The following is a 22,033-nucleotide window of genomic DNA, read 5'->3' as shown; positions in this document are numbered from 1 at the left end:
CTATACTGAAATCCTCTCATTATGAAGGCCAACGTGCCATTAGCTTTCTTCACTGCCTGCTGTACCTGCACGCCAACTTTCAGTGACTGGTGTACAAGGACACCCAGGTCTTGCTGCACTTCCCCCTTACCTAACCTGACACCATTGAGATAATAATCTGCCTCCTTGTTTTTGCCACTAAAGTGGATAACCTCACATTTATCTACATCATATTGCATCTGCCCACTCACTCAACCTGTCGAGGTCACCCAGCAACCTCCTAACATCCTCTTCGCAGTTCACACTGCCACCCAGCTTTGTGTCATCTGCAAACTTGCTTGTGTTACTTCTAATTCCATCATCCAAATCATTAATATTTTCTGGTAAATAGTTGCTGCCCAAACACCGAGCCTTGCGGCACTCCACTCGCCACTGCCTGCCATTCTGAAAATGACCCATTTACTCCTACTCTTTGCTTCCTGTCTGCCAACCAATTCTCTATCCATGTCAACACCCTACCCATAATACCATGTGCTCTAATTTTGCTCAGCAATCTCCCGTGTGGGAACTTTTCAAAGGTATCTAGATACACTACACCCACTGGCACCCCTTCATCCATTTTACTTGTCACATCCTCAAAAATGTAATTGTTTGCTATCAAAAAGGTATGTTGTGCAGTGTGTATAAGAATTGCCCTTTTTCTTCTGCAACATTGGGTTAGAAAAAGGTGACAGTCTTCATTCACTAGGATCTGACCACAATTGAATCTATGGATCATATTGTGTACAGCAAATCCATTATTTCTCAGTCATACCTTCCGGTACAAATCATCAGTCTCTTCATAAAGGCAAGAGTGGGCATGTTACGAAAGAAACTCCTCAGAGGAAACATTTCCTAATCTAATAACAGTATAACAGTATAACAGAGCTTTATTTGTCATTCGGTACCAAGGTACCGAACGAAACTACATAGCAGTCATACAAAAAAGAACACAAGACACATGACCCCAACACAAACGTCCATCACAGTGACTCCAAACACCCCCTCACTGTGATGGAGGCAATAAAACTTCCACTCTCTTCCCCACGCCCACGGACAGACAGCTCGTCCCCGACCGACCCGCACAGCCCTGCAAGGGGATGGAAGTCCCCGCGGCCGAGTCGCACCGGGCGCTGAAACGTCTCGCGGCCGAGCCGGGCGATGGAAGACCCCGCGACCAAGCCTTGCGCAGCTAAGTCCTGTGGCCGAGCCGCACCGGGCGATGTTAAGTCCCGCGGCCGAGCCGCACCAGCGATGTAAAGCCCCGCGGCCGAGCCGCACCAGCGATGTAAAGTCCCGCGGCCGAGCTGCACCGGGCGATGTTAAGCCCCGCGGCCGAGCTGCACCGGGCACTGTTAAGTCCAGCGGCCGAGCTGCACCAGCGATGTAAAGTCCCACGGTCGAGCCGCACCAGCGATGTAAAGTCCCGCGGCCGAGCTGCACCAGCGATGTAAAGTCCCGCGGCCGAGCTGCACCGGGCACTGTCAAGTCCAGCGGCCGAGCTGCACCGGGCACTGTTAAGACCAGCGGCCAAGCTGCACCAGCGATGTTAAGTCCAGCGATCGAGCCGCACCAGCGATGTAAAGTCCCGCGGCCAAGCCACACCGGGCGATGAAAAGTCCAGCGGCCAAGCCGCACCGGGCACTGTTAGGCCCCGCGGCCGAGCCGCACCCCGCGCCGTGAGGAAGAGACCTAAAAGAGAAAAGTTTCCCCTAAATAAACAAATAAAATACCACAGCGGCCTAACGATATTCCCAACTGCAGGAACTATCTTGGAAGTAGTGGGGACGTGTCCGAATGCCCTACGACTGCAGATATGCATGGAGGCGAGAATCGTTTCTCATCGTTTCTAGAGATGGCTGGCATCTTCTTTCATTATTGATAGCTCAACGTGAATTCTGAAGCATTCTGAAGAATACAGTGAGGCCAGGAGAAACTTGCTTTATTTGTTACGTAAGGCACAAATGCGTCAAGACTTTTTGAAAAAAAACCTATAAACTGCCTTTAAGTTTTGGGGCCAGTTGCAGCCAGCTGGTACTGTGAGCAGTCGGCTGTGGGGCCAGTCACAGCCAGCTGGTACTGTGAGCAGTCGGCTGTGGGGCCAGTCGTAGCCAGCTGGTACTGTGAGCAGTCGGCTGTGGGGCCAGTCGTAGCCAGCTGGTACTGTGAGCAGTCGGCTATGGGGCCAGTCACAGCCAGCTGGTACTGTGAGCAGTCGGCTGTGGGGCCAGTTGCATCCAGCTGGTACTGTGAGCAGTCGGCTGTGGGGCCAGTCGCATCCAGCTGGTACTGTGAGCAGTCGGCTGTGGGGCCAGTCACAGCCAGCTGGTACTGTGAGCAGTCAGTCGGCTGTGGGGCCAGTCACAGCCAGCTGGTACTGTGAGCAGTCGGCTGTGGGGCCAGTCGCATCCAGCTGGTACTGTGAGCAGTCGGCTGTGGGGCCAGTCACAGCCAGCTGGTACTGTGAGCAGTCAGTCGGCTGTGGGGCCAGTCGCAGCCAGCTGGTACTGTGAGCAGTCGGCTGTGGGGCCAGTCACAGCCAGCTGGTACTGTGAGCAGTCAGTCGGCTGTGGGGCCAGTCGCAGCCAGCTGGTACTGTGAGCAGTCGACTGTGGGGCCAGTCACAGCCAGCTGGTAGTGTGAGCAGTCGGCTGTGGGGCCAGTCGCAGCCAGCTGGTACTGTGAGCAGTCGGCTGTGGGGCCAGTCACAGCCAGCTGGTACTGTGAGCAGTCAGTCGGCTGTGGGGCCAGTCACAGCCAGCTGGTACTGTGAGCAGTCAGTCGGCTGTGGGCAGCTTGGGCCACTTTTTTCATTTTCACTCAGGTACAGTATGAATGAGAAGATGCCGGTACTATTGATTGTCTGCTCCTCGACAGGGCCAAGGAGGGTTGATTTAGGTACACCTCTCCATCTGGTTCCCACCATGGATGGCTGACCTGCTGAGTTCTACCGGCACTTTGGAGGGGAATGGACAGGCAACGCATCGGGTTGGGATTCTTCTTTGGACTGATGGAGTCGGGGGGGAAAGCTAGAACGAAGAGATGGGGTCGGGACAGATTCCAGGATTTGATTAGGAGGTTGGGGGGGGGGGGGGGGGGGGGTCTCCTTAATTAGGAGAATTCAATGTTCATGTCATTGGCTGTGAGCTATGAGGTGCTGTTCCTCCAGTTTGCGTGTCACCTCACTCTGGCAATGGAGGAGGCCCAGGACAGAAAGATCAGTGTGGGAGTGGGAAGGGGAGTTAAAATGGTTGGTAACCGGGGGATCCAGCAGGCCTTGCCGGACCCCGAGCGCAAGTGTCGGGTGAAATGCAGCCTAGTCTAGGTACAAGGAACAGCAGATGCTGGTTTACAAAGAGACACAATCTCCTGGAGTAACTTGCACCTCTGGAGAGCACGGACAGGCAACATTCTAGGTCAGGACCCTTCTTCAGACTGCTTGGTGTGGGGGGGTGGAGAAAGTTGGGAAGGAGAGGTGGGAGTGGTCGCCTTAGATTCCATTCCTTCCACAGATGCGGCCTGACCCACTGAGTTCCTCCACCGCTTTCTAGGGAATGGACAGATGGTGTTTTGAGTCAGGACCCTTCTTCAGACTGATCGGAGAGGGTGGGGGGTGGAAGCTGGAAAACAGAGATGGGGGCTGGACAAAGACTGGCAAGTGATGGGAAGACACAAAATGGTGGAGTAACTCAGCAGGACAGGCAGCATCTCTGGAGAGAAGGAATGGGTGATGTTTCTAGTTGGGACCCTTCTTTAGAAGTGATAGGTGGATATAGGTGAGGGAGAAACAAGAAACTGCAGATGAGAGTGGTGGCAGTGAAGAAAGCTAATGGCATGATGGCCTTTATGACAAGAGGAGTTGAGTTCTGGAGCAAAGAGGTCCTACTGCAGTTGTACAGGGTCCGAGTGAGACCGCACCTGGAGTACTGTGTGCAGTTTTGGTCTCCAAATTTGAGGAAGGACATTCTTGCTATTGAGGGAGTGCAGCATAGGTTTACTAGGTTAATTCCTAGAATGGCCGGACTGTCTTATGTTGAAAGACTGGAGCGACTAGGCTTGTATACACTGGAAGTTAGAAGTTGAGTGGAGATCTTATCGAATCATATAAGATTATTAAGGAGAACATGGATTTTAGATTTTGAGATACAGGGCGGAAACAGGCCCTTCGGCCCACCGAGTCCGCGCCGCGCTGCGATCCCCACTCATTAACACTATCCCACACACACTAGGGACAATTTTTACATTTACCCAGTCAATTAACCTACATACCTGTACGTCTTTGGAGTGTGGGAGGAAACCGAAGATCGCGGAGAAAACCCATGCAGGTCACGGGGAGAACGTACAAACTCCGTACAGACGGCGCTCGTAGTCAGGATCGAACCTTGAATCTCCAGCACTGCATTCGCTGTAAGGCAGCAACTCTACCGCTGCGCCCTCGTGCAGGTAACTCGGCGGGTCAGGCAGCATCTCTGGAGAAGATGGATAGGTGACGTTTCTCAGAGTGCTGGAGTAACTCGGCGGGTCAGGCAGCATCTCTGGAGAACATGGATCGGTGATATTTCGGGTCTGGACCCTTCTTCAGACTGACACTATGTTAACAAATGAGGGGGCAGATGGGTGGCGTGAGTGAGCGGCGAGAGAAAACAAACAGATAATAGACAATAGGTGCAGTAGGAGGCCATTCGGCCCTTCGAGCCAGCACCACCATTCAATGTGATCATGGCTGATCATTCTCAATCAGTACCCCGTTCCTGCCTTCTCCCCATACCCCCTGACTCCGCTATCCTTAAGAGCTCTATCTAGCTCTCTCTTGAATGCATTCAGAGAATTTGCCTCCACTGCCTTCTGAGGCAGAGAATTCCACAGATTCACAACTCTCTGACTGAAAAAGTTTTTCCTCATCTCAGTTCAAAATGGCCTACCCCTTATTCTTAAACTGTGGCCCCTGGTTCTGGACTCCCCCAACATTGGGAACATGTTTCCTGCCTCTAACGTGTCCAACCCCTTAATAATCTTATACGTTTCGATAAGATCTCCTCTCATCCTTCTAAATTCCAGTGTATACAAGCCTAGTCGCTCCAGTCTTTTAACATATGACAGTCCCGCCATTCCGGGAATTTACCTAGTAAACCTACGCTGCACGCCCTCAATAGCAAGAATATCCTTCCTCAAATTTGGAGACCAAAACTGCGCACAGTACTCCAGGTGCGGTCTCACTAGGGCCCTGTACAACTGCAGAAGGACCTCTTTGCTCCTATACTCAACTCCTCTTGTTATGAAGGCCAACATTCCATTGGCTTTCTTCACTGCCTGCTGTACCTGCATGCTTCCTTTCAGTGACTGATGCACTAGGACACCAGATCTCGTTGTACGTCCCCTGTTCCTAACTTGACACCATTCAGATAATACTCTGCCTTCCTATTCTTACCACCAAAGTGGATAATCTCACACTTATCCACATTAAACTGCATCTGCCATGCATCCGCCCACTCACACAACCTGTCCAAGTCACCCTGCAACCTCATAGCATCTTCCTCACAGTTCACACTACCACCCAGCTTTGTATCATCTGCAAAGGGTGTGAGATAAGGAGAGAGGAATGTATAAGTGCAGCTTTAAGGGACATTGGTCAGGTAGCATTTGGAGTATTGCATAGAGTTCTGGTCACTCTGTTACAGGACTGATGTGGAGGCTTTGGGGAAGGTGCAGAGAGGGTTTACCAGAATGATTAAAAAAAATAAGGAACTGCAGATGCTGGTTTACAAAAAAGGACATAAATTGCTGGAGTAACTCAGCGGGTCAGGCAGCATGTCCGGTGAAAAGGAATCTGTGATGTCTCTCTTCAGTTTCGACCCGAAATGTTACCCATTCCTTGCAGTATTTTGTGTTTACCTAAACAGCGCCTATCCACGGCACGGTGTTGCCAGCAGGCTGGAGGAGTGGGCAAAGGCCTTACCTCAGGACAGGCAGGTGAAGGGGCGCTCGCCCGTGTGGGTGCGCTGGTGCTGCAGCAGCACGGTGGACTGGGTGAAGCCCTTGCCGCACTGGGCGCAGGTGAATGGCCGCTCGCCGGTGTGGATGCGCTGGTGCACCCGCAGATTGGAGGACTGGGTGAAACCCTTGCCGCAGTCGCTGCAGGTGTACGGCCGCTCCCCGGTGTGCACCAGCCGGTGCACCTTTAATTCCGGCATCGACTTGAAGCCCTTGCCGCAGTCGGAGCAGGTGAAGGGCCGCTCGCTGGTGTGCAGGCGCTGGTGCTTCAGCAGGTTGGAGGAGTGGGTGAAGGCCTTGCCACACTGGGCGCAGGTGAATGGGCGCTCGCCGGTGTGCAGGCGCCGGTGCACCTTCAGCCCCGACGACGACTTGAAGCCCTTGCCGCAGTCGCTGCAGGTGAAGGGCCGCTCATCGCTGTGCACCCGCCGGTGCCGCCTCAGCACCGACGACTGGGCAAAGCTCTTGCCACAGGTGGAGCAGCTAAAGGGCTTCTCGCCCGTGTGCATGCGCCGGTGAGACAGGGCGTGGGAGGCCACGGTAACGCACTCTCCACTCACCGGGCTGGGGATGGGACGGTCGCCGGCGTGCACCCGCTGGTGCCTCAGCAGGTTGGAGGAGCAGGTGTAACCTTTGCCGCACTGGGCGCAGGTGAAGGGGCGCTCACCGGTGTGGATGTGCCGGTGCTCCAGCAGGCTGTTGGAGCGGGTGAAGCCCTTGCCACAGTTGCTGCAGATGTACGGCCGTTCCCCGGTGTGCAGGAGCTGGTGCACCTTCAACTCTGTCATCGACTTGAAGCCCTTGCCGCACTGGGTGCAGGTAAAGGGGCGCTCGCCTGTGTGCAGGCTCCTGTGCACCTTCAGGTCCGGCATCAACCTGAAGCCCTTGCCGCAGACGCTGCAGGTGAAGGGACGCTCACCGCTGTGCACACGCCGATGCTGCCGCAGCCCTGACGACTGGGCAAAACTCTTGCCGCAGGTGGAGCAGGTGAAGGGCTTCTCGCCCGTGTGCACCCGCTGGTGGGTCTCCAGCTGGCACGGCTGATGCCAGGCTTTGCCACACACCTCGCACTTATAACGCTTCTCCTTGTCGTGCCCCATCATGTGGTCCTCCACCGAAAATCAGCCCGCACACCGAGCAAATGGGGGGGGGGGGGGGGAGCTCACCGGATCCCTGGCCACCCTCAATGGCCGCTCACGTCCCCATTTCTCCGTCCACAGCAACGGCTCCTAAACCCTGCAGGAGGGGAACATAGAGGGTCAACAAGCTGGCAAACAGGACATTACTAACACAAGAACATCACTAGTGCTTGAAAGGGTGAGTGGGGGTGAGGTGGTCTGGGGGGAATGGGAGTGTTGGGGGAGGGGGAGTGCGGTGTCAGGTGGGTGAGGAGTGAATTGGGGAAGAGTGGGAAACAAAGAGTGTGGGGGGGGGGGAGGGGTGTCAGGGGAGGTTTTGGAACAATAGACAATAGGTGCAGGAGTAGGCCATTCAGCCCTTCGAGCCAGCACCGCCATTCAATGCGATCATGGCTGATCACTCTCAATCAGTACCCCGTTCCTGCCTTCTCCCCATACCCTCACTCCGCTATCCTTAAGAGCCCTATCCAGCTCTCTCTTGAAAGCATCCAACGAACTGGCCTCCACTGCCTTCTGAGGCAGAGAATTCCACACCTTCACCACTCTCTGACTGAAAAAGTTCTTCCTCATCTCCGTTCTAAATGGCCTACCCCTTATTCTTAAACTGTGGCCCCTTGTTCTGGACTCCCGACTTGGAGGGCCGAAAAGGCCTGTTTCCGGCTGTAGATATATGATATGATGATATGATATGATATGATTGGGAACATGTTTCCTGCCTCTAATGTGTCCAATCCCCTAATTATCTTATATGTTTCAATAAGATCCCCCCTCATCCTTCTAAATTCCAGGGCGGCTCGATACGGTGCCTAGATGCTCGGCTCCCCCAGGTCAGTGCGCCCCCCCACCCTTCTTCCCCCCCACACCCGAAACCCCTCGACCCCCACACCGTCCCCCACCCCAACCCGACACCCCAGGGTGAGGGTTTGTCTGGGGGTCAGGGTGTGGGAGGTGAGGGGATGTGTGAGGGGAGGGGGGAAGGAGGGGAGAGGTGGTGAGAGGCAGGGAGGGAGTGGGGAAGGGGGATGAGGGCGGTGGAAGTGAGGGATGGGGGTGTGAGGGTGATGGGAGAGTGAGGGGGCAAGTGGGGGGGGCACCGACCTGGGGGCACAGAGCATCCAGGCACCGTGCCGTGCCGCCCGCACATCCGGCAGATCCGTGGCAGGGTGGGGCGGTTACGTCACAGAGCCCTGCGCGTGGATGACGTCACGCTGCCGATCGGCTCTCGCGCGGGTGGGAGCAAAGATACTAGAGGAGCAAGATAGACCACTCGACCCTAAAAACCGCAGTATGTCACGGCGCCATTTTAGTAGGTAGAAACTTGCAGAAACATTTAAAAAGAAAAGTAACAAAAATCTGTGAATTGATAAATTCTGCATATGCTGCATTTTTAATGGTATAATAATATATTCCTTTATTCGTCCCACACCGGGGAAATTTACACATTACAACACACATGCTGTTTATCACCACACATACTGTTCCCCCATTACGCTGAGAGAGGCAGAGCAAACGGCGGGTTTTGCCTACTAAAATAGCGGACGTCACGCTCCATTGCGTACTACTCTTCAGTACAGGCAATTTCAACGGAGTGGATCAACTTGTTCCTCTAGTATCTTTGGTGCGGTCTTTCCCCCCTCACACACACCCCTCTTTTTCACCCAGAGTTGTGAATCTGTGGAATTCTCTGCCTCAGAAGGCAGTGGAGGCCAATTCTCTGAATACATTCAAGAGAGAGCTAGATGGAGCTCTTAAGGATAGCGGAGTCAGGGGGGTATGGGGAGAAGGCAGGAACGGGGTACTGATTGAGAATGATCAGTCATGATCACATTGAACGGTGGTGCTGGCTCGAAGGAATAAAATAGCCTCCTCCTGCACCTGTTTTCTATGTCACTTATGACCTTATACAGTGAGAAACCTTGTCTCCGCGCTGGAGTCACACAAGTCTTCCACTCAGCGTAATTCCCTTTATCCCGTATCCGGACACAGCGGACGGGTCGGTTGTAATCGCGTGTTGCCTTTCTGTTGACCGGTTAGCACGCAACAAAAAAGCACCTCGGTGCACGTGACAATAAACTAAACTCAACCCTCCCGTCGCCAGGGGGCGCTGCGCCGCGGCCTCCCGCCGCCAGGGGCGCTGCAATCCGAGGATCAGAGGGCGCCCAGACCTCTTTCCCTCCCTCCCTCATTCACTCACATCCCGCTCCTCGGGTCGCCGGCCGCAGGACCGCCCTCGGGAAGGGAGGAGGGGGTGCGGAAAAGTAGTGGTGGCGGAGCAGCGACGGCTGTTCCCCACCTGAGCTCCCGGCGCTGAGTGACCACAGGCCACATACTGTGGGCGGAGGCCTCACGTGACCGGTGACCCGTTCCGCCCCAACCCCACTGACGGGCAGCACCAGCGACCAATGGGAGCCGGTCCCGCCTCCCCGGCCCTAACGTGACGAAGGACCAGGTACCGCACCCTCCCGGCCTCCGGCCAATCAAAGCCATGTCCCCGCCCCCGGCCAGCGCGTCCTATAGGTCGAGCCGCTTCCCCGCCCCTCGGACAGACAGTGCCCTCCGCCAATCACTGCCGGACCCGCTGAGTTGCTCCAGCACTCTTTGAAACGTCACCTGTCCATGTTCTCCACAGATCCCGCCTCCAGCACGTTGTGTCTTTTTGTGTAAGAACCAGCATCTGCAGTTCCTTGTGGCTGCCAAAGATCGGCACAAAGTGCTGGGGGAAAAATATGGGAACGTTTCAGGTCGGGGCACTTGGCTACTTGTCAAATTTGTTCGAGTTGAGAAATGTTATTCTCTGATTTTAGTTAACTATCCAACAATCTACGTCCCTTTTATTGATAGCGGTATGAATATTGATTTCTCTAACTGCAAGTAACCCTTACATCCCCCTCTCTCCATCCGTCCCCCACCCAAGTGACCAGCTTCAAAGTCATCTTGTTGAGTCTCATTGTCTGTAACTCGATTTCTCCGAGCTCACAGCTAACAATGGCCTGTTTCCTTTAACATTGCCATTTTTTTGCATATCCTTAGTGCCTGCTTTGTTCTGTCATTTTCACACCTCACCCTTCCTTATTATCTGTAGTCTGCGTTTGGTCTCGCTGATGTATCAGAGTCCACATCTTGAACAACGGATCCAATAGATGAGGTTGGAGGATGTGCAAGTGAGGCCTTGTCCCACCCTCACCTCCCTTACAGCTTCCTTCCCCGACTACAATCAGACTGAAGGAGGGTCCCGGCCCGAAACCTCACCTATCCATGTACTTGCATTAAACATTATACCCAAAATTATGAATCTGTACACTGTGGATGGCTCGATTGCAATCATGTTTAGTCTTTCCGCTGACTGGATAGCACAAACAAAAATCAGAGGGGGGGGGGGGGGGGGGGCGGGGAGGGTATGTGGAATGAGCTGCCTGAGGAAGTGGAGAACCAGGGGCCACAGTTTAAGAATAAGGGGTAGGTCAAGACTGAAGTGGGTCTCGACCCAAAATGTCACCCATTCCTGGCAGCATTTTGTGTTTACCTAAAGAGCGCCTATCCACGGCGCGGTGTGCCAGCAGGCTGGAGGAGCGGGCAACGGCCTTGCCACAGGACAGGGAGGGGAAGGGGTGCTCACCACTGTGGGTACGCCGGTGCTGCCACAGCCTGGATATGCGGGTGAAACTCGCCACACTCAGCGTAGTCAAAGGGTCCCTCTCCGGTGCGTAGCCGCTGATGCTCCCGTAGCCCCCGTGCGCTCTTGAAACGCTTGCCGCGGTGGGAAGAGCCGCTCATCACCGTGGGCCCTCCGGTGCTGCCGCAGCCCCCGCGAGCTGTCAAACACCTCGCCGCAGTCCTGGCAATCGTAGGGCTGGTCACTGGTGTGCACACGCTGGTGAGACAGAGCGTGGGAGGCCACGGCAAAGCACTCGCCACTCTGGGGATGGGACGGTCACCGGCGTGCACCCACTGGTGCCTCAGCAGCTTGGAGGAGCAGGTGTAGCCCTTGCCTCACTGGGCGCAGGTGAAGGGGTGCTCACCGGTGTGGATGCGCTTGGTGGACTTGGGTGAAGCCCTTGCCGCAGTCGTTGCAGATTTACGGCCGCTCCCCGGTGTGCACCCGCCGGTGCAGCTTCAGGTCTGGCATCAACTTGAAGCCCTTGCTGTAGATGGAGCACATGAAGGGCCGCTCACCGCTGTGCACCTGCCAGTGTACCTTCAGTTCCGATGACGACTTGAAGCCTTTGCTGCAGTCAGAGCAGGTGAAGGGCCGCTCGTCGGTGTGCACCTGCTGGTGCATCAGCAGCTTGGAGGAGCTGGTGAAGCCCTTGCCACACTGGGCACCGGTGAATGGGCGCTCGCCGGTGTGCAGGACCTGGTGCACCTTCAGCTCCGGCATCGACTTGAAGCCCTTGCCGCAGTTGGAGCAGGTGAAGGGCCGCTCACCACTGTGCACCCGCTGGTGTGCCTGAAAAGGTTAAATGCTTTAAATACATAATAGATGCATGAGGGGATACAGGACTGTTTTTTCTAGCTTCGTAATTCCTCTTTAGCAGGCGTTCTCTAGTGGGGAAGTGCTAGACAAACCCAGACTGCTGGGCATGGGCTGCTGTATCTTGGAACCAGGACTAATGCCTTTAGAAATATGTCTTTCCTGTTCTTCCTCTGATGTACCTGGCTGTGTAAGAGAGACAATCTCAGAGTTGCCAGGAAGGTGTTAACGAACTACAGCATTTTGGGACCATGACTAATGTTTTAAGGAATATGTCTTTTTGATCTTTACAGTATAAAACATCCGGTCCAGTCTTTGTTCTGGGGAGTGGTGACTCTCGACAGTCAAGTCATAGTTGGGTACTTGATTGATGTACATCCCGAAACCCCCGCTGTCTGATCAACCAGTAAAGCTTGCGCTGGTTAACCTAACCCATTGTGTGTTGTCTGTTTTAAGAAGAAGCGAACTTTAACATACCTTCAGTTGCGATGACAACTTGAAGCCTTTGCTGCAGTTGGAGCAGGTGTAGGACCGCTCACCGGTGTGCACCCGCTGGTGCTTCTGCAGGTTGGAGGAGCTGGTGTAGCCCTTGCCACATTGGGCGCAGGTGAAGGGGCGCTCGCCAGTGTGGATGCGCTGGTGCTCCAGGGGGCTGTTGTTGCGGGTGAAGCCCTTGCCGCAGTTGCTGCAGGTGTACGGCCGCTCCCCGGTGTGCAGGAGCCGGTGCACCTTCAAATGCGGCATCTTCAAAAGCGTTATGAATGTGAGGTGTGTGGCAAGGCCTGGCATCAGCCGTGCCAGCTGGAGACCCACCAGCGGGTACACACGGGAGAACGCCCCTTCGACTGCCCACCGGCAACCACCGGTGCACCTTCCGTTCCGATGACGACTTGAAGCCTTTGCCGCAGTCGGAGCAGGTGAAGGGCCGCCCGCTGTTGTGCACCCACTGGTGCGTCAGCAGATTGGAGGAGTGGGTGAAGCCCTTGCCACACTGGTCGCATGTGAAGGGGCACATGCCGGTGTGCAGGAGCCAGTGCACTTTCAACCCCGACATCGACTTGAAGCCTTTACCGCAGTCGCTGCAGGTGTACGGCCAATCCCCGGTGTGCACCCGCTGGTGCTGGCATAGCACGGAAAAGTGGGCAAAGATCATGCCGCAGGTGAAGGGCTTCTTGACCGTGTGCACCCGCTGGTGCTTCTTCAGGTCCTGCGCTGTCTTGAAGGTCTTGCTGCAGTCGGGGCAGTCGAAGGGGCGTTCTCCCGTGTGTACCCGCTGGTGGGTCTCCAGCTGGCAAGGCTGATGCCAGGCCTTGCCACACACCTCACATTCATAACGCTTTTCCTTGTTGGGCCCCGTCATGTGGTCCTCCACCGAATATCAGCCCACACACAGAGCAGATGGGGTGGGGGGCTCACCGGCACCCTGGCCGGCCTCAATGGTCACTCACGTCCCTGTCGCTCCGTCAACAGCAACGGCTCCTAAACCCTGCAGGAGGGGAACACGGAGGGTCAACAAGCTGGCAAACAGGACATTACTAACAAGTGAACATCACAAGTGCTTGAAAAGGGGGGGGGGGAAAGGAGAGTGGGGGTGAGGTAGTCAGGGGGGATGGGGGTCAGGGGAGGGTTGAGGGAGTGGGGGAGCGGGAGTGCGGTGTCAGGGGGGGTATGAGGAGGGAATTGGGGAGAGTGGGGATCAAAGGGTCTGGGGGGGAGGGGTGTCGGGAGAGGTTTTGGCGCAGGGCGGCTCGATACGGTGCCCGGATGCTCAGCGCCCCCCCACACCCTTCTAGCCTTTCCCCACTCACCCCCCAGACCCCTTGACCCCCAACACCTCTGCAGGGTGAGGGGGGGGTTGTATGGGGGTCAGGGTGAAGGGATGTGTGAGGGGAGGAAGGAGGTGAGAAGTGGTGAGGAGGCAGGGGGGAGTGGGGAAGGGGATGAGGGCGATGGAAGTGAGGAATGGGGGGGTGTGAGAGGGGAGGGGGTGATGGGGCAAGTGGGGGGGCCCGCACCGACCTGGGGGTACCGAGCATCAGGGCACCGCGCCGAGTTGTCCGCACGTCCGCCAGAGCCGTGGCAGGGAGGGGGCGGTGACGTCATGGCGCCGTGCGAGTGGATGAAGTCACACCGCCGGGCGGCTCACACATGGGCGGGAGCAAAGGTACTAGAGGAGCAAGATAGACCACTCGACCCTAAAAACCGCAGTCTGTCACGGCGCCATTTTAGTAGGAAGAAACTTGCAGAAAACATTAAAAATGAAAAATAACAAAAATCTGTCATTGATAGATGATGCATATTCTGCATTTTTATGGTATCACCACACATACTGTTCTCCCACAACACTGATTACACTGCGAGAGGCAGAGCGAATGGCAAGTTTTGCTCACTAAAGTGGCGGATGTTACGCTCCATTGCCTACTAAACTTCAATAGACAATAGGTGCAGGAGTAGGCCATTCGGCCCTTCGAGCCAGCACCACCATTCAATGCGATCATTGCTTGATGATCATGGCTGATGATTCTCAATCAATACCCCGTTACTGCCTTCTCCCCATACCCCCCGACTCCGCTATCCTTAAGAGCTCTATCTAGCTCTCTCCTGAATGCATTCAGAGAATTGGTCTCCACTGGGTTCTGAGGCAGTGAATTCCACAGATTTATAACTCTCTGAAAAAGTTTTTCCTCATCTCCGTTCTAAATGGCCTACCCCTTATTCTTAAACCCGCAGCTTACAGGAGCGGGTGAAACCCATGCCGCACTGGGCACAGGTGAATGGACGCTCGCCGGTGTGGATGCGCTGGTGCTCGAGCAGGCTGTCAGAGCGGGTGAAGCCCTTGCCACAGTCGCAGGTGTAGGGCCGCTCCCCGGTGTGCAGGAGCCAGTGCACCTTCAACTCCTGTTTCGACATGAAGCCCTTGCCGCAGTTGGAGCAGGTGAAGGGCCACTTGCCAGTGTGCACCAGCTGGTGCCTCAGCAGGTTGGAGGAGTGGGTGACGGCCTTGCCACACTGGGCGCAGCTGAAGGGGCGCTCGCCTGTGTGCAGGCGCCGGTGCACTTTCAACTCCAGAACCAGGGGCCACAGTTTAAGAATAAGGGGTCGGCCATTTAGAACGGAGATGAGAAAAAACGTTTTCAGTCAGAGAGTTGTAAATCTCTGGAATTCTCTGCCTCAGAAGGCAGTGGAGGCCAATTCTCTGGATGCTTTCAAGAGAGAGCTAGATTGAGCTCTTAATGATAGCGGAGTCAGGGGGTATGGGGAGAAGGCAGGAACAGGGCAATGATTGTGAATGATCAGGAATGATCACATTGAATGGCGGTGCTGGCTCGAATGGCCTACTCCTGCACCTATTGACTATTGTCTATTGCTTTCTGCGGTGGGAAGAGCCGCTCGCCAGTGTGGGCCCGCCGTTGCTGCCGCTGCACCCGCGTGCTGTCAAACGCCTCACCGTAGTACTGGCAGACGTAGGGCTGGCCACTGGTGTGCACGCGCTGGTGAAACAGGGCGGGGAGGCCACGGCAAAGCGCTCGCCACTCACCGGGCTGGGGATGGGATGGTCGCCGGCGTGCACCCGCAGGTGCCTCAGCAGCTTACAGGAGCGGGTGAAACCCATGCCGCACTGGGCACAGGTGAAGGGACGCTCGCCGGTGTGGATGCGCTGGTGCTCGAGCAGGCTGTCAGAGCGGGTGAAGCCCTTGCCACAGTCGCTGCAGGTGTAGGGCCGCTCCCCGGTGTGCAGGAGCCGGTGCACCTTCAACTCCTGCTTCAACTTGAAGCCCTTGCCGCAGTTGGAGCAGGTGAAAGGCCGCTTGCCAGTGTGCACCAGCTGGTGCCTCAGCTGGTTGGAGGAGTGGGTAACGGCCTTGCCACACTGGGCGCAGCTGAAGCGGCGCTCGCCTGTTTCAACTCCAGCATCGACTTGAAGCTCTTGCCGCAGTCGCTGCAGGTGTACGGCCGCTCACTGCTGTGCACCCGCCGGTGCTGCCCCAGCCCCGACAACTGGGCAAAGCTGGTGTAGGGCTTATCGCCCGTGTGCACCATCTGGTGGATCTTCAGGTCCTGCGCCGTCTTGAAGGTCTTGCTGCAGTCGGAGCAGTCGAAGGGACATTCTCTCGTGTGCACCCGCTGGTGGGTCTCCAGCAGGCACGGGTAAGGCCAGGCCTCGCCACACACGTCGCATTCATAACGCTTCTCCGTGTTGTGCCCGCCATGTGGTCCTCCACCGAAGCTCAGCCCGCACACCGAGCAGAGGGGGGGGGGAGGGGGCTCACCAACGCCCTCAATGGCCGCTCATGTCCCCGTCTCTCTGTCCACAGCAACGGCTCCTAAACCCTGCAGGAGGGGAAAACTCTTGCCGCAGGTGGAGCAGGTGAAGGGCTTCTCGCCCGTGTGCACCCGCTGGTGGGTCTCCAGCAGGCCCGGCTAGTGCCAGGCCTTGCCACACACCTCGCACTTATAACGCTTCTCCTTGTCGTGCCCCATCATGAAAATCAGCCCGCACACCGAGCAGGTTGGGGGGGGGGGGGCGGGGGCTCACCGGATCTCTGGCCACCCTCAATGGCCGCTCACGTTTTCATTTCTCCGTCCACAGCAACGGCTCCTAAACCCTGCAGGAGGGGAACACAGACGGTCAACAAGCTGGCAAACAGGACATTACTAACACGTGAAGATCACTAGTGTTTGAAAGGGGGGGGGGGTGCAGGAGGTGTGAAGTGGTCGGCGGGGGGGGGGGGGGGTGAGGTGGTCAGGGGAGCATTGTGGGAGTGAGATGTCAGGGGTGTGGGGGGTGAGGAGGGAATTGGGGGAGAGTGGGGGTCGTAGGGTATCGGGGGAGGGGTGTCGGGGAGGTTTTGGCGCAGGGCGGCTCGATGTGGGAACTGGATGCTCGGCGCCCCCAGGTCGGTGCGCCCCCCCACCCATCTCGCACACCCCCCAGACCCCTCGACCCCCCACACCCTTCGCCCACCCCACATCCCTCCCCTGACACCATTCCCCCCCAGGGTGAGGATGGGGCTGTGTGAGTGGAGAAGGAGGGGAGAGGTGGTGAGGAGGTGGGGGAGAGTGGGGAAGGGGGATGAGGGAGGCGGACGTGAAGGGTGTGAGAGGGGATGTGTGAGGGGAGGGGGTGATTGGAGTGTGAGGGGGCAAGTGGGGGGGGGGGGGGGCGCCGAGCATCCGGGCACCGCGCCGAGCCAACCGTACGTTCGCAAGCGCAGGGGAGGCGGTGACGTCATGGCGCTGTGCACGGGCATGGCGCTATGACGTCACGCCGCCGGGCGGCTCACACGTGGGCGGGAGGAAAGATACTAGAGGAGCAAGATAGACCACTCGACCATAATAAGCGCAGTATGTCACGGTGCCATTTTAGTAGGCAGAAACTTGCAAACATGAATTAAAAGAAAACCCCCAAAAAAACTGAATTGATAGATGATAGCCACTCATGAAGTGTTTGCTCTGTAATCAACCAGAACCAGGAGAGGACGCGAGGCCGAGCGGCGGCGACGGCTGTTCCCCATCTGAGCTCCCGGCGCTGAGCGAGCGGAGGCCTCACGTGACCGACGACCAGATCCGGCCCCTCCACACGGACGGGCAGCGCCTGTGGCCAATGGGGCCGGACAGCAACGTCATAAACTACCAGGTACCGCCCCTTCCGGAGTCCAGCCAATTAGAGTCGAGTCCCCGCCCACCCGGCGTAGTTGAGAGCGTCCTATAGGTTGAGCCGCTGCCCCGCCGCTCGGACAGACAGCGCCCTCCGCCAATCGCTGCCGGACCCGCTGAGTTGCTCCAGCACTCGAGTCAAACGTCACCTGTCTATGTTCTCCACAGATCCCGCCTCCAGCACGTTGTGCAGCAGATGCTGGTTTACAAAGGGACACAATCTCCGGGAGTCACTTGCTCCTCTGGAGAGCACAGACAGGCAACATTCTAGGTCAGGACCCTTCCTCACACTGCTTGGTGTGTGGGGGGGAGGGGTGGAGAAAGTTGGAAAGGAGAGGTGGGAGTGGTCACCTTAGATTCCCTTCCCTCCACAGATGCGGCCTGACCCACTGAGATCCTCCACCACTTACAACGCAATGGACAGACGACGTTTTGAGTCAGGACCTTTCGTCAGACTGATGGGGGGTGGAAGCTGGAAAATAGAGATGGGGGCTGGACAAAGCCTGGCAGGTGATCGGTAGACACAAAATGCTGGAGTAACTCAGCGGGACAGGCAGCATCTCTGGAAAGAAGGAATGGGTGATGTTTCAGGTTGAGACCCTTCTTTAGAAGTGATATAAGGATATAGGTGAGGGAGACACAAGAAACTGCAGATGCTGGAATCTGGCAGAGAATGTAATATAGTTAAAGGCACAGAATCTCTTTCCCAGAGTGGGGTAATCGAGCACCAGAGGACATAGGTTCAAGGTGAAGGGGAAAATATTTAATAGGAATAGAAAACATAGAAACATAGAAAATAGGTGCAGGAGTAGGCCATTTGGCCCTTCGAGCCTGCACCGCCATTCAATATGATCATGGCTGAATATCCAGCTCAGTACCTGGGGATGATCAAGGATGGGACAGGCTGAAGGGCTCCACCCATTGGAGGGGATGCTGCTACTTAGCGTATATTGTCCCTCATATGAGAGCCATGCAGCATTTGGCTGAAATATACACTCCCTTAAGGTCCAAACGAGGTATCTCAGAGTCTGAACGATTCTGGATGATTGCCTTTCCCTTCTATGGCACAGCCCGCATCTCACGCAAACTGATTAACATGGCCTCTGCAATGTAAAAGTTGGCAAATGCCACTGCTGGTGCATTTGTGGATACTCAGAAAGCCATCACCTCTGACGGCTGAGGTAGTAGCCCTCCGTACCGTGCCACTGCAGAACCGTATGGCATTAGTCTTCATTTTAGCAGCAAATGGGGGGATCTGTGCAGTAGAAACATAGAAAATAGGTGCAGGAGTAGGCCATTCGGCCCTTCTAGCCTGCACCGCCATTCAATATGATCATGGCTGATCATCCAGCTCAGTAGCCTGTACCTGCCTTCTCTCCATACCCCCTGATCCCTTTAGCAAAAAGGGCCACATCTAACTCCCTCTTAAATATAGCCAATGAACTGGCCTCAACTACCTTCTGTGGCAGAGAATTCCACAGACTCACCACTCTCTGTGTGAAGAAATGTTTTCTCATCTCGGTCCTAAAAGACTTCCCCCTTATCCTTAAGCTGTGACCCCTGGTTCTGGACTCCCCCAACATCGGGAACAATCTTCCCGCATCTAGCCTCTCCAACCCCTTAAGAATTTTATATGTTTCTATAAGATCCCCCCTCAGTCTTCTAAATTCCAGCGAGTACAAGCTCAGTCTATCCAGTGTTTCCTCATATGCAAGTCCCGCCATCCCAGGGATTAATCTGGTGAACCTTCTCTGTACTCCCTCTAAGGCAAGAACGTCTTTCCTCAGGTTAGGAGACCAAAACTGCACACAATACTCCAGATGCGGTCTCACCAAGGCCCTGTACAACTGCAGCAGAACCTCCCTGCTCCTAAACTCAAATCCTCTTGCTATGAATGCCAACATACCATTTGCTTTCTTCACTGCCTGCTGCACCTGCATGCTTGCTTTCAATGACTGGTGCACCATGACACCCAGGTCACGTTGCATCTCCCCTTCTCCCAATCGGTCACCATTCAGGTAATACTCTGCTTTCCTGTTCTTGCCGCCAAAGTGGATAACCTCACATTTATCCACATTATATTGCATCTGCCATGCATTTGCCCACTCGCCTAATCTATCCAAGTCACTCTGCAGCCTCCTAGCATCCTCCTCGCAGCTAACACTGCCACCCAGCTTCGTGTCATCCGCAAACCTGGGTGTCATCTGAGGGATAACTTTTTCACACCAAGGGAGGAATGGAACGAGCTGCCAGGGGAGGTAGTTGAGGCTGGGACTATCCCAACGTTTAAGAAACAGTTATGGACAGGTATATGGATAGGACAGGTTTGGAGGGATTTGGACCAAACGCGGGCAGGTGGGACATGTTGGCCGGTGTGGGCAAGTTGGCTGAAAGGCCTGTTTCCACGCTGTATCACTCTATGACTCTAACACAAAGTGCTGCAGTAATTGGGCGGGTCAGGCAGCATCTGTGGAGAACATGGATATGTGACGTTTCAGAGTGCTGGAGTAACTCGGCGGGGCAGGCAGCATCTGTGGAGAACATGGATAGGTGACGTTTCACAGAGTGCTGGAGTAACTCGGTGTGTCAGGCAGCATCTCTGGAGAACATGGACCGGTGATATTTCGGGACTGATGTGGAGGCTTTGGGGTAGGTGCAGAGAGGGTTTACCTGAATGGTTTAAAAACAAGGAACTGCAGATGCTGGTGTACAAAAAAGGACACAAAATGCTGGAGTAACTCAGTGGGACAGGCAGCATCGCCGAAGAGAAGGAATCGGTGACGTTTCGGTTTAAGACTGAAGTGGGTCTCGACCCGAAAAGTCACCCATTCCTTGCAGCATTTTGTGTTTACTACGGCGCGGTGTTGCCTGCTGGCTGGAGGAGGTGGCAAAAGCCTTGCCACACGGCGGGCAGGTGAAGGGACGATCGCCGCTGTGGGTACACTGGTGCTACCACAGGCTGGACATGCTGGCAGTGGTAGGGCTGGCCACTGGTGTGCCCACGCTGGTGAGACAGGGCGTGGGAGGCCACTGCAAAACCCTCTCCACTCACCAAACTGGAGATGGGACGGTCGCCGGTATGCACCCGCTGGTGCCTCAGCAGCTTGGGGTTGCTGGGGTAGCCCTTGCCGCACCGGGCGCAGGTGAAGGGGCGCTCGCCGGTGTGAATGTGCCGGTGCTCCAGCAGGCTGCTGGAGTGGGTGAAGCCCTTCCCTTTATCCCGTATCCGTACACAGCGGACGGATCGGTTGTAATCGCGTGTTGCCTTTCTGTTGACCGGTAAGCACGCAATAAAAAAGCACCTCGGTGCACGTGACAATAAACTAAACTCAACCCTCCCACCGCCAGGGGGCGATGCGGCCGGCTGTCCAGAGACGCAGCACCGCGGCCTCCCGCCGCCAGGGGGCGCTGCAATCCGAGGACCAGAGGGCGCCCAGACCTCCTTCCCTCCCTCATTCACTCACATCCCGCTCCTCGGGAAAGGAGGAGAGGGCGCGGGAAACTTAAATCAACTTTGCCACCAATATTCCCTTTACCCTCGGACGATAAGGGAATGGAATATGCCGCCACCCAACACACGCGCCGCTCCCGATGTTCAGACATTTAAAAAGGGGATTGAGCAACTGGATCTCCTCAACTTGGTCAAAAAGGCCAATTCAAAATTTAATCACTGCTCTACTCACTCCGACCTGCGCGAGATAACCACTTACGAGGTGTTTGCGCAGTAATCAACCAGAACCAGGAGAGGACGCGGGGCCGAGCGGCGGCGGCGACGGCTGTTCCCCACCTGAGCTCCCGGCGCTGAGCGAGCGGAGGCCTCACGTGACCGGTGACCAGATCCCGCCCCTCCACACTGACGGGCAGCGCCAGATGGCACAAAGGATCAGGTACCGCCCCCTCCCTGTGTCCGGCCAATCAGAGCCGTGTCCCCGGCGCAGGTCAGCGCGTCCTATAGATCGATCGGCTGCCCCGCCTCCCGGACAGACAGCGCCCTCCGCCAATCGCTGGCTGCTTGTCAAACTGTTCGAGTTGAGAAATGTCATTCTCTGATTTTAGTTACTATCCAACTATCTACGTCCCTTTTATTGATAGCGGTATGAATATTGGTTTCTCTAACTTCAAGTAACCCTGACATCCCCTCTCTCTCCATCCGTCCCCCACCCATGTCATACCAGCTTCAAAGTCATCTTGTTGAGTCTCATTGTAACTCGGTTTCACCGAACCCACAGCTAACCTAACCTAGTTTCCTTTAACATTGTCAATTTTTTGCATATCCTTAGCATCTGCTTTGCTCTATCATTATCACACCTCACCCTTCCATATCTGTAGTCTGCGTTTGGTCTCGCCGATGTACAAGAGTCCACATCTTGAACAACGGATCCAGTAGATGAGGTTGAAGAGGAGCAAGTGCGGCTTTGTCCCACCCTCACCTCCCTTCCAGCTTCCTTCCCCAACGACAATCAGACTGAAGGAGGGTCCTGACCTGAAACCTCACCTATCCATGTACTTGCATTAAACATTATATGCAAAATTATGTATCTGTACACTGTGGATGGCTCGATTGTAATCATGTTTAGTATTTCCGCTGACTGGATAGCACACAACAAAAACCAGAGGGTGGCGGGTATTTGGAATGAGCTGCCGGAGGAATCTTTGACAGGTTCATAAGTCAGAACAGCAGAATTAGGCCATTTGGCCCATCAAGTTTGCTCCACCATTCAATCATGACTGATCTATCTTTCTCTCTCAACCCCAT

The 22,033-nt window shown here is 55.5% G+C and overlaps 1 protein-coding gene and 2 pseudogenes across 3 annotated transcripts in view; all 3 read right to left on the bottom strand.

Moving 5' to 3' along the window:
• Nucleotides 1-7,011, bottom strand: part of LOC144601059 (uncharacterized) — a 43,546-nt pseudogene extending 36,535 nt beyond the window's left edge. Inside the window, exon 1 of the transcript XR_013548233.1 lies at nt 5,943-7,011. The product of XR_013548233.1 is annotated as an uncharacterized LOC144601059 (transcript). The remainder of the gene's footprint in view (nt 1-5,942) is intronic.
• Nucleotides 7,012-8,289: 1,278 nt separating this feature from the next.
• LOC144601051 (uncharacterized) lies at nt 8,290-21,074 on the bottom strand (annotated as a pseudogene). Its single transcript, XR_013548230.1, has 8 exons — nt 20,988-21,074; nt 16,157-16,226; nt 12,491-13,105; nt 12,097-12,348; nt 11,248-11,595; nt 10,765-11,180; nt 9,759-9,861; nt 8,290-8,421 (listed from the first exon to the last, which is right to left on the bottom strand). The product of XR_013548230.1 is annotated as an uncharacterized LOC144601051 (transcript).
• On the bottom strand, nt 14,338-15,727 carry LOC144601215 (uncharacterized). Its single transcript, XM_078413193.1, has 3 exons — nt 15,658-15,727; nt 15,068-15,576; nt 14,338-14,682 (listed from the first exon to the last, which is right to left on the bottom strand). The coding sequence occupies exons 1-3, from the start codon at nt 15,725-15,727 to the stop codon at nt 14,338-14,340; spliced, it is 924 nt and encodes a 307-aa protein (XP_078269319.1).
• Nucleotides 21,075-22,033: the final 959 nt, after the last annotated feature.

This window comes from Rhinoraja longicauda, chromosome 16 (genome assembly GCF_053455715.1).
Source record: "Rhinoraja longicauda isolate Sanriku21f chromosome 16, sRhiLon1.1, whole genome shotgun sequence".
Classification (NCBI taxonomy): domain Eukaryota; kingdom Metazoa; phylum Chordata; class Chondrichthyes; order Rajiformes; family Arhynchobatidae; genus Rhinoraja; species Rhinoraja longicauda.
This window is presented reverse-complemented; position numbering and strand designations above follow the sequence as displayed.